This window comes from Lepidochelys kempii, chromosome 10 (genome assembly GCF_965140285.1).
Source record: "Lepidochelys kempii isolate rLepKem1 chromosome 10, rLepKem1.hap1, whole genome shotgun sequence".
Lineage (NCBI taxonomy): Eukaryota > Metazoa > Chordata > Testudines > Cheloniidae > Lepidochelys > Lepidochelys kempii.
Window position 1 is genome coordinate 49,874,224 of NC_136389.1, and position 16,571 is coordinate 49,890,794.

Consider the following 16,571-nt stretch of genomic DNA (forward strand, 5'->3'; position numbering starts at 1 on the left):
TGCTGTTTTTAAAAACCTTTGGGGACATCCTTTCCCACTTGTGTGAAACGTACGGATGTTTTTCATATCTTTGCCACTTTTGCCCAAATATGACAATCTGGTCTCTCAGGCTTCAGAGCGATGTTCAAGTCCAAAGCCTGGAGAAAGTTAAAAGTCCTAAACCTGTCCTCTCTCCTCCCCAATCTAACATTCATGCAGATGAGACTTTGACTACAATTTTAGGTTGCAGCCATGCAAATATCTCAAGCTTTATTTTAATTAAAAGCTCTGAAAACCTTGACCATACTTGCACTGATATACCCTACTCCTCCCTTTGAAGTTCTTGTCTGGTGGCCTCTTTTTCCAGTTCTTTCACTAGGGCCTCCCAAACCCCTGCATCCCAAATGCACCAATGATGGGAGGTCCCAAAGTACACTAGAGGATAAAGGTGATTAAAATATAAGGGGAGGCCAGCCAGTCTCTCCACTCCTTCCCTGTCATAAGACCCAAGGTGGACAGTTGGGATTCTAGGGTGAACATGCTTGGAGAAAAGCCCATTGTAAGGGAGATGGGCTCAGTCTTCTGTTTCCTTTAATGTGTTGTAACAAATTAGCCAGTGCCCTGGCTAAAGCCCCCACCCAACCAATGAGTTAAATTTGGACTACAAGGCTAGAGAGGGATACACTCACTCCACCCCAAATCGGAAGTAGCTTCCACAGCTGCAGAGCTCCAAGAACAAGCAGCTACAGTGCCTAAATTTGCCTGGATCAGGCTATCTGTATAAAATAACTTTGTGCAGCTGAACATTAGCCAACAGTTTGAGAGGCTACTTATTATTTTTAAGAAGGAAACTGGACTGTTTGCTTGGTATTACCATGGTAACCAGCAGCAACTTCTCTTATACTAGGAAATGGAATTGCCACAGCAGAGCCCCCTCAGATCTCTGACTGCGAGAGGCTTCACGATTAGTGTAGGCCAGACATGGCCATCTTCAGTACCAGTTCACAAAGAGTGATTGGCACTTCCTGGAGCGCATTCCCACATAGGCCAAGTCTCAACTGTGCTTTCTGAACTAGTGTTGAAAATGTTTTTGTTTGTCCTTCATTGACATAAATACTGAAGTCAGTACCAGAACAGGATAATCTACTGATAAAAGCCACTGTTCAGGGTGCTACTGCCAATGGGATAAAGATGGAGACACCATGTTTTCATCTTCTTGTTGCTTAACCGGTTTTGTTACTAAAATCCTGTTTAGCTCGCTGAGTGCCTGTAGTCAGATCTCATTCAACATTGATGCTTTATTATATGGTTGCCCCCCTGCCAATCAGTAGCAGATGTTTGGGAGCGGGGGAGGAGGAGGGGAGAGAGGCTTACAGATCAGTTTCCCAATGGAGGAGAAATCAGTGATGTGGAGTCTGGGGAAATTCTAAATATGGCTTGTCTTATTGAGACATATACACCAGCCCTGGGACAGAAGTGGTCACAAACTGTATGCAGGTTCTCTCTTCTTCCAGGGATCATTTTAACGCCAATGCCAAGGTCCCAGGGAGTAACTGCCACAAGAATTAATTCTAATCAGATACCAATGCAGTGAGTACTCTTTGCTGCTGGCACAGCTGCTTCTACCTAGAATCTTGTGTTACCAAAACTAACAATGCACAGCATGTCTTCTTAAGACAGAACATCTGCTCTCACGCTAAGACACAAAACGTGGAAGACTGTATAACAGCACCACTTGGCGATAACTGCCCTAATAACGTATTTGGGTACACACAAAGCAGTGGGAAAAGCTGCAGGGTTGTGGTTGTATTTGAATAGATGGCTACACCTTCTCTTGGAGTCATGGAGCAGCAAGTGGCTGGTACACAAGTAGAAATAATTGGAGAGGGAAGCCAGACAGAGATTAGGGATGCAGGTTGCTAGGCCACTGGAAGAAAAGGACAATAATCTAGTTGAATAATAGCAGGGAGTGTTTAAAAAAGGGAATGATCTACAAGCAAATTCTTCTCTTCTGTTGATAACAGATCTACATTATTATGATTTATGTTCTTTCAGAGGTTTTGTACCTTTGTACAATTTTTATCATTTTGTTTAATTATTTCTACTACTGAAAATATAATAGCTTTAAAAAGTTGGTAAAATTGATCTGACAATTGTCACTATAATTCTTAACACGTGCACAGTGCTTTTAATCTTCAAAGGGCTTTCCCATCTCCACTGCACCCCTCTGAGCAGCAGGGAGGGGTCAGTGGGCCAGCAGGCCAAGTACTGATTTAAAGTTGTGGGGACCACAGAGAAAATGGCAGGTTTGCTAGGGAGGGGTGAGGTACTGTTATATTCCCGGCTTCAATTGCCAGCCCCTTGGGGGCAGAGGTAAGGTTGTGCAGGGAGCATCAGCGTGACTCTGTGTTCCCAGCTTTTCAAACTGTTCTGTTCTGGAAGGGTAGGTGGAGCACAGAGCGCTGCTGAGTACCTGCAACTTTAACTCCATGTTAATGATGGTTTTCGTGGGTAAATTAGATTAGAACTTGTGTGGGAAAGGGTTAGAACTTGTGTGGGAAAGGATTAGAACTTGGCATTTCCTGACTCCTATTGCCTGTGTTCAGACAGCATTCTTCTCCGGATTCATTTATAAATAATATTTTTGAACTAAAATGACATTTAAAAAGCTAATACTTTTTTTTAAAAATCATCATACTTTCTGGCCTTGGTTATGGTAACTTTTCTGTTGTACAAATGGTGCCATTGAGTTATTAGTAATAACTCAACTAAGTTTCAGAGTAGCAGCCGTGTTAGTCTGTATTCGCAAAAAGAAAAGGAGGACTTGTGGCACCTTAGAGACTAACCAATTTATTTGAGCATGAGCTTTCGTGAGCTACAGCTCCGATGAAGTGAGCTGTAGCTCACGAAAGCTCATGCTCAAATAAATTGGTTAGTCTCTAAGGTGCCACAAGTACTCCTTTTCTTTCAACTAAGTTTATGTCAAAATTCCTCTTCCTACCATTTCCCCAAACATGGCTGCTTTCCTCATTGTACAGCCTTAGAATCCCCACTCAAGCCTTCTCACTGGCCAAGTAATTTGTTTGTGGTGAACCTGAAACAGCTATGATATTGAGTATCTAAGAAACCATTAGTTGTTACTTGTGATGCAGACTCCTGAACGAATACTGCTGCTAAACTCAGGCAAAAATGATTGAATGGGGTATTAGAAGGCAAGAACGTCTCCATTATCACTGGAGGCCAGGCCTTCGTTGTGTTGGATCCAATTTAGGAGAGGGGAACCTTTTAATTTTACCAGGGAATTATCACAGCAGACTGTCCTAGGCATGTGATGCACAGGCAGGCTGGTTTGGATAAAATACGAGTAACTTCATCCAAAACTTTACTGGAGGCTTGAAAGAGTTTGGTTACCCCTTAAGAGCTAGCCTTGAGTCTCTTCCTTTGGGGCTGAGTCTCTTCCTTTGGGGCCCAGTCTCTGCATGAATCTTTGGTTCTAAGGATCCATCTCTTGGCTGCTTGGTCCTCCCTCAAGCCTGAACTGGACAGCCAGCCATTTGACCAGTGAGTTGCCAGCCCTCCGCTCTCCCCTCTCCATGGCACACAACAGTTAGCTGCAGGCTGTACACCTAACAACCCAAGGTAGCTGTTGTAGAGAAGAGGCAGCTAGCTCATAAAGGTGAATCCTGGTGGCTGCTCCCTCTTGCCGGTGTTCACTGGTGCTGCTTAGTCTCCTGGCCTTACTCCTTTCCCGTCCCAGCTGGGCTGAGGTGAAGACCTGATCAGGCTTTCCTGTACTGCAGCTAGTTTATTCTTGCAGCTCTTCTTTAGTTCCCAGGCCACTTCTCCAGGTAGAGTGGACGTTAGAGAAGATCCCAGTCTCTAAGCTCCCTTGGGGGCAAGAAATGTGAAGTGCCCAGTGGCAACAATTGACTGTGAAGTTGGGCAGAACTGGTAGAATCGCAGAATCATCGATTTTAAGGTCAGAAGGGACCATTATGATCATCTAGTCTGACCTCCTGCACAATGCAGGCCACAGAATCTTACCCACCAACTCCTGTAACAACCCCCTAACTTATGTCTGAGCTATTGAAGTCCTCAAATTGTGGTTTAAAGACTTCAAGGTGCAGAGAATCCTCCAGCAAGTGACCCGTGCCCCACACTGCAGAGGAAGGCGAAAAACCCCAATGGCCTCTGCCAATCTGCCCTGGAGGAAAATTCCTTCCCAACCCCAAATATGGCAATGAGCTAAACCCTGACCATGTGGGCAAGACTCACCAACCAGACACCCAGGAAAGAATTCTCTGTAATAACTCAGATCCCACCCCATCTAACATCCCATCGCAGGTCACTGGGCATATCCAGTGATGAGCTGCCAGAAGCTGAAGAACCAGTTCCTTCAGTCGCTCCAAGCCTTCGGCGGCACTTCGGTGGCATGTCCTCCAGTCGCTCTGGGTCAGACCCACCGCCGAAGTGCCACCGAAGGCCTAGAGCGAGTGAGTAAAAATTCACAGGAGAGCCTCCCAAGCCGACAGCTCAGGTGGGACGGACAGGACAGTCTGGTGGGCCGCATGTGGCCCGTGGGCCGGAGTTTGCACACCCCTTTAACAACCGGTTCTAAACCGGCTTCAAAATTTAACAACCGGTTCACATGAACCAGTGCAAACCAGCTCCAGCTCACCACTGGGCATATCTACCGCTAACAGCTGAAGATCAATTAATTGCCAAAATTAGGCTATCCCATCCTATCATCTCCTCCATAAACTTATCAAGCTTAGTCTTGAAGCCAGATATGTCTTTTGTCCCCACTGCTTCCCTTGGAAGGCCGTTCCAGAACTTCACTCCTCTGATGGTTAGAAACCTTTGTCTAATTTCAAGTCTAAACTTCCTGATGGCCAGTTTATATCCATTTGTTCTTGTGTCCACATTGGTACTGAGCTTAAATAATTCTTCTCCCTCCATGGTATTTATCCCTCTGATATATTTATAGATAGCAATCATATCTCCTCTCAGCCTTCTTTTGGTTAGGCTAAACAAGCCAAGCTCTTTGAGTCTCCTTTCATAAGATAGGTTTTCCATTCTTCTGATCATCCTAGTTCACACTGGCATGGGCATTTGGGGGTCTATTAGGCTGTTTGCTGCATGTCACAGTTCTGCTTCTGTGATTTGGCAGATGCAATTGTGTCTGGGAGGAAGGTTCCCTTGGCTGCTTTTCTGTCTGCAGTGTAGGTCTGCCAGTGGTTCTTTGTCAGTAGGCCAACTGTTCTTGGACTGGGGCTGTGTAGGTTTTATGCCCCTTTTGCCTTCCTGCTTCATTTCATGTAAGTTCTTCAGAGAATCACTGTGACTTGTGGGAGCCATGGGGGTATTTTTCAACTAGTTCATCAGTCACTTCAGTCAGCAGTTGTTGGTAATGTTCCATCAGATTTAACATCTTGGCCTTGCCATTGTTTGTCTGGGGCGTTCTGGATGTTCTCTGGGATTGGGTATTTATGGGGTTAAATTTTCCTCCCTTGTACCAACCTAAAAAACTAGGAGTAATGGGATGAAATTAAGAGAGGGAACTCTTAGGCTGAGTATCTGGAAAAGCTTCCTGACATTGATCTCTACTGGAATATGAAATAATCTCCCAAGAGAAGTGATGGAAAGCCCCTTCCCTAGAGACATTTAAAACTGGACTGGATAAAAGACTAGGGCACAATCTTGTTCTGGCAGGAAGATAGACTGAGTGACCTGTGATGGGTTTTTGGTTTGGTTTTGTTTTTTTTTTCCATCTCTAGCTTTTATGATTCTATATATGGCATGACACAGGAAGTTCACTGAAGTGCTCTGCAAGAAAAACTGAAGCTGTTTTTCCTGCTAATTGTTGAATATGAGTCACAAATTCAAATGCTTAGCAAAATCCTTAGGTTACATTTCAGATTTACTGTTGCCCAGATGCAGCTTCAAAAGCTGCATTTGAACACGCCGAGACATTTTATTCCTGGTTCAGTCTAAATTTTGGAATACTATTGGGCGTGACCGGATGACACTATTTCAAATAGATTTAAAAGTTTTGTTTCATTTAATGGCTAGGCAATTAGAATGTGGAATGTGAGGTTAGTTGTGGTGCAGTTCTTTTAGAAACTTTTTGACTATCACTAGTATGTTTGTTTGCTCTCTGAGTCTCTCTGACTCTGTCTCAGCTTCTTAGGTGCAGAATTGCTGTCTCCAGCATATATCCAGGCAAGCAAACAAAAACATGACATGGTGTCAAAATATAGGCTATAAAAACTGTATATTATATTTTCATTAGTCATGCCATTATGTGCCATGCTTAGATCTCAGTTTTGTCTGGTTTATACCCCAATATCCTGAACAAGAGTCCCTTCTCAGTCAATCTGTGTAGCTCTTTAAACAATCAGAGAGGATACTGAGTGATGAAAGGTACTTTCTCTCCTTCTCAACACCAATATACCACTACATTGAGACATCTGGGACAATATGCATCATAGAGAAGAGGATCACTACCACTAGGCTGGCCATGGTTTTATAGAAACATTCCTCTTTAAACGAGCTTTTCAACACATTGTGCCAGTGTATTCACCTCTTTGTCCATGACAAAGTAGTATAAATACCAGTGTAAAGTAGAGATGGGCCTGAACCCAAGCCCTGGATATGAACATCCCCAAACTTTAGGGAAATTCAGATTCATATCCCAGTGCTGAAGCCTGGGCCCTATCTTTAGATCAAATTTCCATAGGTTATCTACTGAAGTTGTAGAACAGCAGCCAAAGCCCTCCATTTCTCTATGCACGATCTCTGCTGGCCCTACTTTGCCAGGAAGGAAATTTTGAAGAAATTTTCTTGTAAGTCCTGCACTTTTAAAAGGCATACAGATTTACTGGAGACGAAACAGTCCATCATTAATCCACTCTCTCAATTCTGAAACCACTAGTCTTTTTTTTTTCTTTTTTCATTTTCACTCTATGAAATGAACCATCAGAATGTTTAAAACCATCTTCAACGGAAATTGCAAGAAACTGATTTTCCCAGCCAAAAGAATTCTTCCATATTCCTTTTAACTTACTGGATTTTCTTACAGACCCACAGCAAAGGAAAGGGAGAGCATGTGAAGAAAAATAATGCCAGACATGTCCCTTAGTATGAGCCTCAAATCTTTCCGCAGCTTTTTACTGGGCTCATCTAAGAGTTCAAATTAATGGCCAGAGTCAAATTCAGCATTTCCCCATAGGCCCTTTAATCTGGGATATGTCACAGCATATGAGGGCCAGTGAAACAGGTGATTGATTGGTACTTGCATGCTGTGATGGTGCCCAGGAAATAATCCATGGGTTTGAGGTCAGATTTTTCATTAAAAACTAACAGAAATTCATATGCACATTGAGGGAAGTGAGTGATAAATTGACCAAACCAGTAGGATGCAATTAAGAAATCAGATCTGGGCTGGAGGGGGTGAGTGACCCTGGGGATCTTTAATGCAGGTTTGTATAGATTGGAGTCCACTCTTTCAGCCCTAACTACTGTGACCCCAAATCTTCATCCTCTTCCACCTTAATACGCCATTACTACTACTTATTACTTATGGCTGTAATGACAGGATGTCTCATTACTGCCGCGTCAATCAGTAATAGCATCAGTCTTGCAGCACTGTTTAGGAAGTAGAATTCCCTGCCGACGCATACCTCTCCTCCTTCCCCGCATCTTATACATACTGCCAGCAAACAGTAGAGGGCATGGAGAAGCACCATGTGTTGTTTTAGCATGCTGCAGTACATTAATTAATAGATCTGAAGCGTGAAAGCCTTTCAAGTGGCTCTAGAACTTGGCCTATATTTTTAATATAAGCTTTACCAAGATTTCTAGATCTGCCCAAGTCCCAATCTCTCTTCCCTTTCATTCCTTCACAGACCAGTTGCAGAGGTCAGTAATACTGAAAAAAAACTTGTTCAGGAAACTCCCAGTAACAACTGCCATTTTATTACCAAGCTGCCAAGAGGGGCCAAATGGAGAAAGAATGTTTCATGAGATGAACTGAGCTTTACTAGATAATAAGGCTTCCCAATCCAACTGAAACGTTCGCTTAGTTCAGTGTGAAATGCACGTTCCTGACCCTTTCTACAGTGAAGCCATGTATCTGATATATCGAACAGGAGGCACTTTAATGCAACGAACTTGAAAAAGACTTACTTGATTTCGGTTTGTCCCCCTGCTTTTCGGGCAATTTGAACCAGCTCTTTCCCATATCTCTCTTCTGCTTGTGCCCTGTTAACAAAATTCCTTAGTTATTTTCTTGATTGATTCTTGATTGATTGAAACATTGATTCTATTAACAACTCCTGTAAGTCCCCTCCATCTTATCAGTAGTCTTGGTCAACCTATGCATAGATCCAGCACTCACCCCAGCCCCCAAAACCATGAGGTTTAAAAAAAATGCATTTTGCCCTCTGATTTTAGGACCTTTAAAGGTTCAAATTCTGTGCAACTTTCATTAAAAAAACATGCATCTGAAGAAGTGGGTTTTTTACCCATGAAAACTTATGCCCAAATAATTCTTTAGTCCTTAAGGTGCCACCGGACTCGTCATTTTTTAAAAAAAAACACTTAGAAACCCAAGTTGCTTTTGGAAATGGGACTGAGGCTCCTAAGTCAATTGGGCACTTTTGAAAGTTATCTCCTTTATCCAAAAGGAATTCCCAGACAAGTGTATGGCTATTTGGCCTAACAGGCCCCATTAATCTTAGCCTCATTTCCCTGATTTGTCACTCTGTCCTTTGTTGTTTATCTGGCACAAGTAGTACACCAGGTGTTCTCCATATGGATTCAGACAAGTCCCTGCCACAATAAGATTATTTGATTGATTGTGTCTTTAAAGACACCTAGTTGCCTTTCAAATACTTCTCTGTACATACTTGCTGTGATAGGCCTTATTTTACAACCTGCTGCACTCGATTTCAGATTTTGAAAACATTATTCTGCTGACATTTCACATCTTTACCAATGCCTTCTATGGTCTGCCCGTTTATTGCTGCAGTCCACCCCAAAGGTGAATGCCCTTTCAAAGTGGTGGTTGATGGGCACACGCAGCTGCGTATGTGCAAGTGGTTTTGGATCCTCTGGGACAAAAGGGAACTAAATATCAAGTATGGTCCCAGCAGCACTTCACTACCTTTGTTTAACAGGGTAGATTTGCAAGAGATGCCTTCAAAGTGAAACTGACTAGACTACTTTAATTGGATAAAGTGAGAGGAAATGCAGAGTAAAGAGTGAAAAGTAAATTCATTTTTTATTTCTCTTTTAAAAATAAGAGATGGTGTCATTGCCCTAGATAAGGACTTCGGCTCCAATCCTCACCTGCGTTTGGGCCTTTTGCTCCACTGGAGCAGCAGCATAAAGCAGCCCCACAGCCAATGTATCCAGCCCTGGGATGATCACCCAAGTGTAGGCGAATCCTCAGGTAGCATAAAACTTGCATAGGGGCTCTATGCCAGAGGCCCCTCCTTGCATCTGGGGGAGGGGCATGGCTAGGGAAAAGGGTTGTAGCCAGGGCTCCCCAGTAATTCTCCACCTGCTGCAATGGCCCCTCGGGGCTAGACCTGCACAGGATCAGGGGAGTGTACAGCCATCTTTCTGCACATGCACCCTGGATGCACTGTGTGTTTTATGGCCCCAAATGAGGACTGGAGCCACTTTATTATTTTTTAAGATATTAATTTTAACCTGGCCGTCTCTCTTTTTTAAATACAGAAAATATCTAAGTTTTCATTTGTAATTGCTGCCTTAATTCCACATACAGGAAATTGGCTCAAGCAAATGTGTATATTACACACACTCCTTGTGTTTTAAACTTTTGCAAAGCAAAAACCACAGCACAGTGCATTGCAAAACTACGAGTGCTTATGCAACTACTAGAGGCCCTTGGCAGTAATGCCATGTCAGTTTTCAAAAGAGGGTGATGCCTGGACTACCAAAAGCATTTTAAGTGAGAACTGGAGTTGCTAAGGAAGTATTGAAAACAGACATCTAAGAGCTTTGAGCCTTTACTGTTTGAAGTGGGATCTTATCATACATTAGCTTATTGTGTCCCCTTGTATATGTGCAGCTCAGAGAGCAGATAATTTTTTTACATGGTGACAAGAGTCTTATTCTCTTCTCTCTAATAATGTTCTTAGAAGCCAGTTGGCTTATGATTTGTATGCAATACATGTCTGTTCTGAAGAAGGGGACTGTGTTTGAATAATAATAGTTGTACAGCAAGGAGCAGACAATTAGACAGTTTATAGTTCTCCTCCCTGCACATAGGAAAAGAGTGATTCATCTTTGTTCTGTTAAAACATTCTGATTCTTCTGTGATTATAGGCAAGAAAAACTAGATAATCATCCATGAACAAAAACTGCATGGTAAATTGGGGGGTTTGTGATAGGGCTCTTTGTTTGTTTTGAATTGGAGATGGGGAATCTTTTAAACTCAGGTGGTGCTATGGTGACCAAAGAGTTTTGCCAGCTCTCATGATACTGCTGTTTTTCCGAAAGCCCCAGGTCCTGCAGTTGGGTGATTTGCATGAGACTCTCAGCTTACGTTTTTTTAATGAAAGTTGCACAGAATGTGAACCTTTAAAGGTCCTAAAATCAGAGGGCAAAATGCATTTTTTTTAAACCTCATGGTTTTGCGGGCCGGGGTGAAGGAATGACTTATGACTTTTGAATTTCCATGTTTGACAGTGCTGGATCTATGCATAGGTTGACCAAGACTACTGATAAGATGGAGGGGACTTACAGGAGTTGTTAATAGAATCAATGTTTGGGCCCCATAAAGGAGAACTGCAGTTCTCATTTAAAACAAAGGGTAGGTTTCTAAGCCTTTGTGAAGAGAGCCTGAAAACATAACCAGACTGAAAGGAACAGGGATGGAAGGACCTAACAATCTTACATGCATAGCATTTATGTAAAATGAGTGAGTTATATTTGCTGTTTGTCCCAAAGAAACATTGTCCTAATCCTCCCCATAACCTTATGCCATCCTTGTGCATAGAACAGAATGTGAACAGAATTTGTTTGCATTTGAAATAGGTGGCAAAATTGCACCCGTTGTTGGTGTCAACAAGGCCCTTTCAACAGCTGCTGTGATGAAATCACTGACTATGACTCATGTGGCTTCCAAGAGTAAAGGTTTGGTTTGTCCCATCCCTCTTCTGTCCTTCTTACCAACATGCACTTGCATCACTCTTGGGAGAGGCAGCTTCAATGCATCTCTAGCCAAAAGTAGAGAGATTCTGACAGCTGCCGCAAGTGCACACATACTTACACATACAGGACTATGGGTAAGAGGAGTGGGTTGGAGGAGGGTGAGAATTCATGGAAACAACAATTCTGACAGATTTCTTCAGCTACTTGTTTCAGAATGGCTTTGAGATCAATCTTTCTCCTCCTTTGTGGAAAGTCCTTTTTGCACATACTGCAAGCCATGGTTAGGCTTATCCTGCAAATGATGGAAACCCCCCACCTCCACCCCTCCATAATCTCAATCACATATTATAATTCCTAGCTACTGCAGACACATGCAAGAAAGGGTTTGATCTCCAGAAGTTTAATGAGCCACAAAAGTCACTTTAAATGGGTACAGTTCACCTAATGCCGTTATGAGACTGCTGCGGGATTGTGTGACACAGTAAAAGACGCTTCCATTACTGATCAAGGAAATCAACCTAAACCACTTAAATGTTTGTGGGAGACTATTTACATTTCAGTGAGTTAACAGCCTTTGGGGTAGCATGATACAGCGTATGTGGTGGCTTCAAGATGTTAAATACAGCCAATTAAAACTGGAACCAAATACTGAACAGAACTTTTCTAAGTCTCAGCTAAAGATGAAGGAGAAAAATGAGACTGAAGAGTGGCCTCTGTTTCTGTGTATTTTCTAAACCAAGAACCTAATGGCAACTACCACACGTTTCTGTGGGACAACCTGTGAGAAACAGGCTGCAGATGGACACACATGTGCACAGTACGTTCAAAGAGGGTCTAGGAACAAGGATCTAGTCCTGAAAAGATGGATGAATAATATGGTCAATCCCAGAATGCCTGGGAAAGGTCTACGCAGAGCTACCATACATACCCCTGGTTACACCAAAAGAAAGATCAATTTTCAGTAATTATAGGAAATTGACCCACTGAGGCTAATAGCATATTATAATATGTGTAAGCACTGGCTTTCTGTGAACGAGGGAAAACAGTGATGTTTCGCTTCTGGATGTTAATAAAGAGGATTGATGCTTTAGTCAATAAATTGGGCGTGTGCAGTTAAGTATGTATTTACAAACACAGAACTGATTAGAGATGGGTCTGAGTGGAACTCAGGATGAAAAGTCCTTCCAAACCTCCTCCTATTGCACCCACCTCAAAAAAAATCTTGGGGAAAATTTGGATCTTAACTTTGAAACTCAGGTCTATCTCTACGTATAGTGCAACGGGAAAAATCCTGCATTGGTAGAGAGGGCTAGATGACTTAGTCTTTCCTCTTGCTCATGTCTATGATTCCTCCTGCAAACATTGTTTAACTGCATGACAAGGTGTAATTCTGACATTGTTTATTTTCATTCATTTCATTTTTGGAAATATGTCTTAAATTAGCTATGCGGAGTGTGGGGGAGGGGGATGGGTCATCATTCAAATGATTCATATGCCAGCGTGGTATCTGACTTTGCTGCTAAGAACTCGTTGGCTCTCAGATCATTTCTGTACAGACTTCTCTATTAAAAACATGTATGACTCTACTCTCCAAATCAAATTCTGAAGTGACCCGCAGAATCCTCCTGCAGCTCCTGCAAGAGTGATCAGGAATAGGCGAGATGAGTTCATAAATAGTTTTTCATACCTCCTTCACCATCACTTCTTACCTCTGTTTGAGCAAGTCCTCCACATCTTTTGCCATCTTTCTCCCATCCAACACTCGCTGGAGAAGCACCTCATAGCCCGAGTGTACAGTGAATTCCTTGCACTGAAATCACAAAGGCAAACAGTTGTGTAAGTTGATTAGCAGACACCATTCTCAAGTGCACTCGAAACCTACTGTAAGTAGTGCTAAGCAAATCAGTTTGGAAAAAATAAGAACTAACTTTAACCTCTGCCCAGAGTGTAAATCAACAGAACTTAAACAAAGTAACTTTTCAAAAATTATTTTTCTTACTGCCTCTCCATATAACGTTCTCACAAAAGGTGGGTGTGCTAACTTAGTACGAGAGAGCCTATTCTTATGTTATTGTTGCTCTCCTGCACAGCAGCAGCAGATGTCCCCAGGGTCTTGCAGGTCAGTTTCGAAGTGGTGGAGAAATTAGTGACATGGTGTTTGTTTTATTTACACACATATATCAGTCCTGGAACAAACATGGTCAAAAGGCATGTAGGCAATTTCTTCTTTCAAGAATCTCAGCCCAACACCAATGCGTAGTTCCCAGGGAGCAACTCTACTCTAAGAATTGCCGCTAATTATAGACCAAGTCAGAGAGCAAACTCTCCTGCTGCTCACAATGTTCAAATATAACAATACACAGCATGTCTTTCCAAGACTGAACATTTGCTCGTACTCTAAGAAAGAACTTGGAAGACTAAATGTAAGAGTGTCACTTGGTGACACCTGCCATAACATGACATCCCAACCCATCCAGATGCAACAAGTACTGAAATATCCTAAAGGGAGGTAGTGCATCAGATCTCCAGCCCAATTTAGCTGAATGAAAAGGTCTGACAAGACCAGAATCTGAGATGTTTCTGAAATGTTGGCATTTATCAGAAAGGGAGAAATGGTTTTGAGCACAGATCTGAAAGTCAATAGTTCCTCTGTCCTATCTCTTACACAGACACCTGTTGTAACCTTCAACTGGTCATTTAACATCTTTGCCTCTGTTTCACCACATGTAAGATAATTCTTAGGTTCCTTCCAGGGCTTTTGTGTGAACTTTCTCTGGTTGTCAGATAAGAGTTGAAGCTACAAAGTGCTATATAGAAGTTAAGCATTAATATCTGAATTTCCAAACATTCAGAGGCTCACCCTTCAGTATCTATAAGGAATGCACATTAGAAGCTACATAAATAGAATTTTCAGGAAAATATGATTATTTTAGTCCTTATCACAGTCTGTGATGATGGCACATAAGAACGGCAATACTGGGTCAGACAAATGGTCCATCTAGCCTTGTATCCTGTCTTCTGACAGTGGCTGGTGCCAGATGCTTTTAGAGGGAATGCACAGAAGAGGGCAATTATAGAGTAATCCACCCCCTGTTGTCCAAGCCCAGGTTCTAGCAGTCAGAGGTTTATTGTCCAAAGTCAACTGGATTTTTTTCTAAAGCTTACCAATGGATTAGAGAGCTTAATTATCCAGCCTAACTCAGATGATCAACCAAGTTTATCGAATAAAATATTGAATTATTTTAAAGCAAAGATGTAATATAAAAATGAACCTAGTAATAGCTCCACTAACAAGCAAATAATGCCTTTTTGTGTTTGTTTTTGGTTTCTACTCTAGCTTCATGGGGCAGGTTTTATTCTGGAAATCATTTTGTCATCAGAGTATTGGTGGCATGAGAACCCATGGCATTTCCCTGTCTCTCTCCAGGAGGTCTCAGATATGCTGAAAAGGTGGAGAGACTATACTGATCACTGGTGGGTTACATTTTGAGTACTCTTGTGGAAGAGGAGCTAATGCGCACATCAGTTCTCTGAGAAGAACAGACAAAGGCATACCACTCCCAGACGATCCACTCCTGCCAGGGCTTCCCTGCAAGACAGCAACATTCTGTAATGCACTTTGTCTATAGAAAATTGATAGTCCAGTTGTAAAAGCCTGAAGAACTTGTTTCACAGCCATGAGGTTGCACTAGTGATTTTGGCCCATCTTAGTTTTTGCATGGGAGGCTCCATAACATACCATTAAAGCCTACACAGGAGAACAGCTGAAGTATTTTATCATCATCCCAACGTATCAGCTACTCTGTTTGAGCAATTCCAAAGATAATGCACAAGCTGTGAAGAATCTTCCCATCCCTAAATCCATCTCTCGCTAAAGTAGATGTGGCATCATAGGCTCTAAAAAGTTGCTGTGATGCATGGCTATGCAGTGAAATTGTAAGTGTGCACAGGGAACCTATGGAGTATTAAATTGGTCTGAAGCACTGAAAGTAGCTACCAAGAACCAGCTATTCCTTCACTGTTGCATGCAGTGATTATTTTATTTTGCATTTTTTAATTGGAGGCTTTGTAGTACCAGGGTCATTTTTACTTGCATTTGGCCACTTCTTACTGACTTGCAGATTTGTATGGAAGTGTCAATGGGGAATTAGATTCACAAAGATATGGAGGGCCACCAAGCTAGGGAAAGTCCAGAAACCAAAAAAATGTGGGAGGGAAACGGGGTCTATAAAACTGTCAAATGCTTAGAGCATAGCCCTGGGAGCCAGGACTCCTGGGTTCTGTTTCCTGGTTCTGCCACTGACTCATATTCTGGGCCCCATTTTAAGTTTGAGTACTTTGGTTTATCTATCTCTAGAATGGCTATAGTATAAAAATAGGGTGCCATACACTACATGAGTATTACAATAATTAAATAGTAGTATTGCATTATGTAGCATATAAAAGCTTAAATGAGCTGGTGTACAAGCACATACAGGACATTACAGGCCCATCCCCAAATTGCTTACTGTCCAACATTAAGTTTGCAAAAGTATTCATTACCAAGGTGACCATATTTCCCTATGCTGAATACGGGGCACCTGGTAAAATTACTCGTATTCAAGCGAGTTCAACGGCAATCAATCAGAGCTATGCAGTACAAACATTCAAATTAACATCAAGTTGACTGAGCCCCATTAAAAAGATATACTGTGTAGTTGGATTCTTTTTATTTACCTTCTTATCTTTAAGGCTTTAGGGGTAAGCCCTAAGGATGCATTGTGCACCAGGGCCCAGGGGGCGGCTCAGCAGGGGAGGGTACCTAGGGGATGGAGCAGCCCTGCACTACCTGGGGGCAGGACCCAGGATGAGGGGGGTGGGTGAAGAGGGAAGCCCCTGCCTGGGGGCTGCTGTGGAGCCTGCAGGGTCAGGGCGTGAACAGGCTGGAAATCGCTTCCCCCTTTGCCCCCCGCTGCCACCACCGCCACTCCAGAGCTGAGCTGAGGGGCAGAGAAGCTTCCCCGTGCCAGCGCTCTGCGGGGCTTTGACACATGCCGGGCTCGGCTCCTCCTGGTCAGCACCCTAGGCCAGAGGGTCTTCGGCTTTCCTGGGGCGCCAGCCCAGCCAGAGGCAGGGGGGAAGGAAGGAGCCCGCCTAACAACCAGGCTGTCGGTGAGCTGCGTGCTCCAATCAGTGGCTGGGAGTAGGATGTAGGGTGACCAGACAGCAAGTGTGAAAAATCGGGACAGGGGTGGGGGGTAATAGGAGCCTATATAAGAAAAAGACCCAAAAATCGGGACTGTCCCTATAAAATCAGGACATCTGGTCACCCTAGTGAGATGTGCCCCACTGGAGGGGATATGGAGGAGCAGCGGGGCTGGGGTGGTGAAGGGGCAAAGCAGGGAGAAATCAGTGAGAGGGGGAGCACC

The 16,571-nt window shown here is 43.0% G+C and overlaps 1 protein-coding gene across 4 annotated transcripts in view; it reads right to left on the minus strand.

The window, feature by feature from the left end:
* Positions 1 to 16,571, minus strand: part of PSTPIP1 (proline-serine-threonine phosphatase interacting protein 1) — a 95,591-nt gene that overhangs the window by 53,502 nt on the left and 25,518 nt on the right. For all 4 annotated transcript variants that reach the window (XM_073303504.2, XM_073303502.2, XM_073303503.2 and 1 more), the window contains exons 2-3: positions 12,873 to 12,973; positions 8,167 to 8,241 (exon numbers count right to left, since the gene is read on the minus strand). In XM_073303504.2, the coding sequence (XP_073159605.1) occupies positions 8,167 to 8,241; positions 12,873 to 12,973 (176 nt within the window). The remainder of the gene's footprint in view (positions 1 to 8,166; positions 8,242 to 12,872; positions 12,974 to 16,571) is intronic.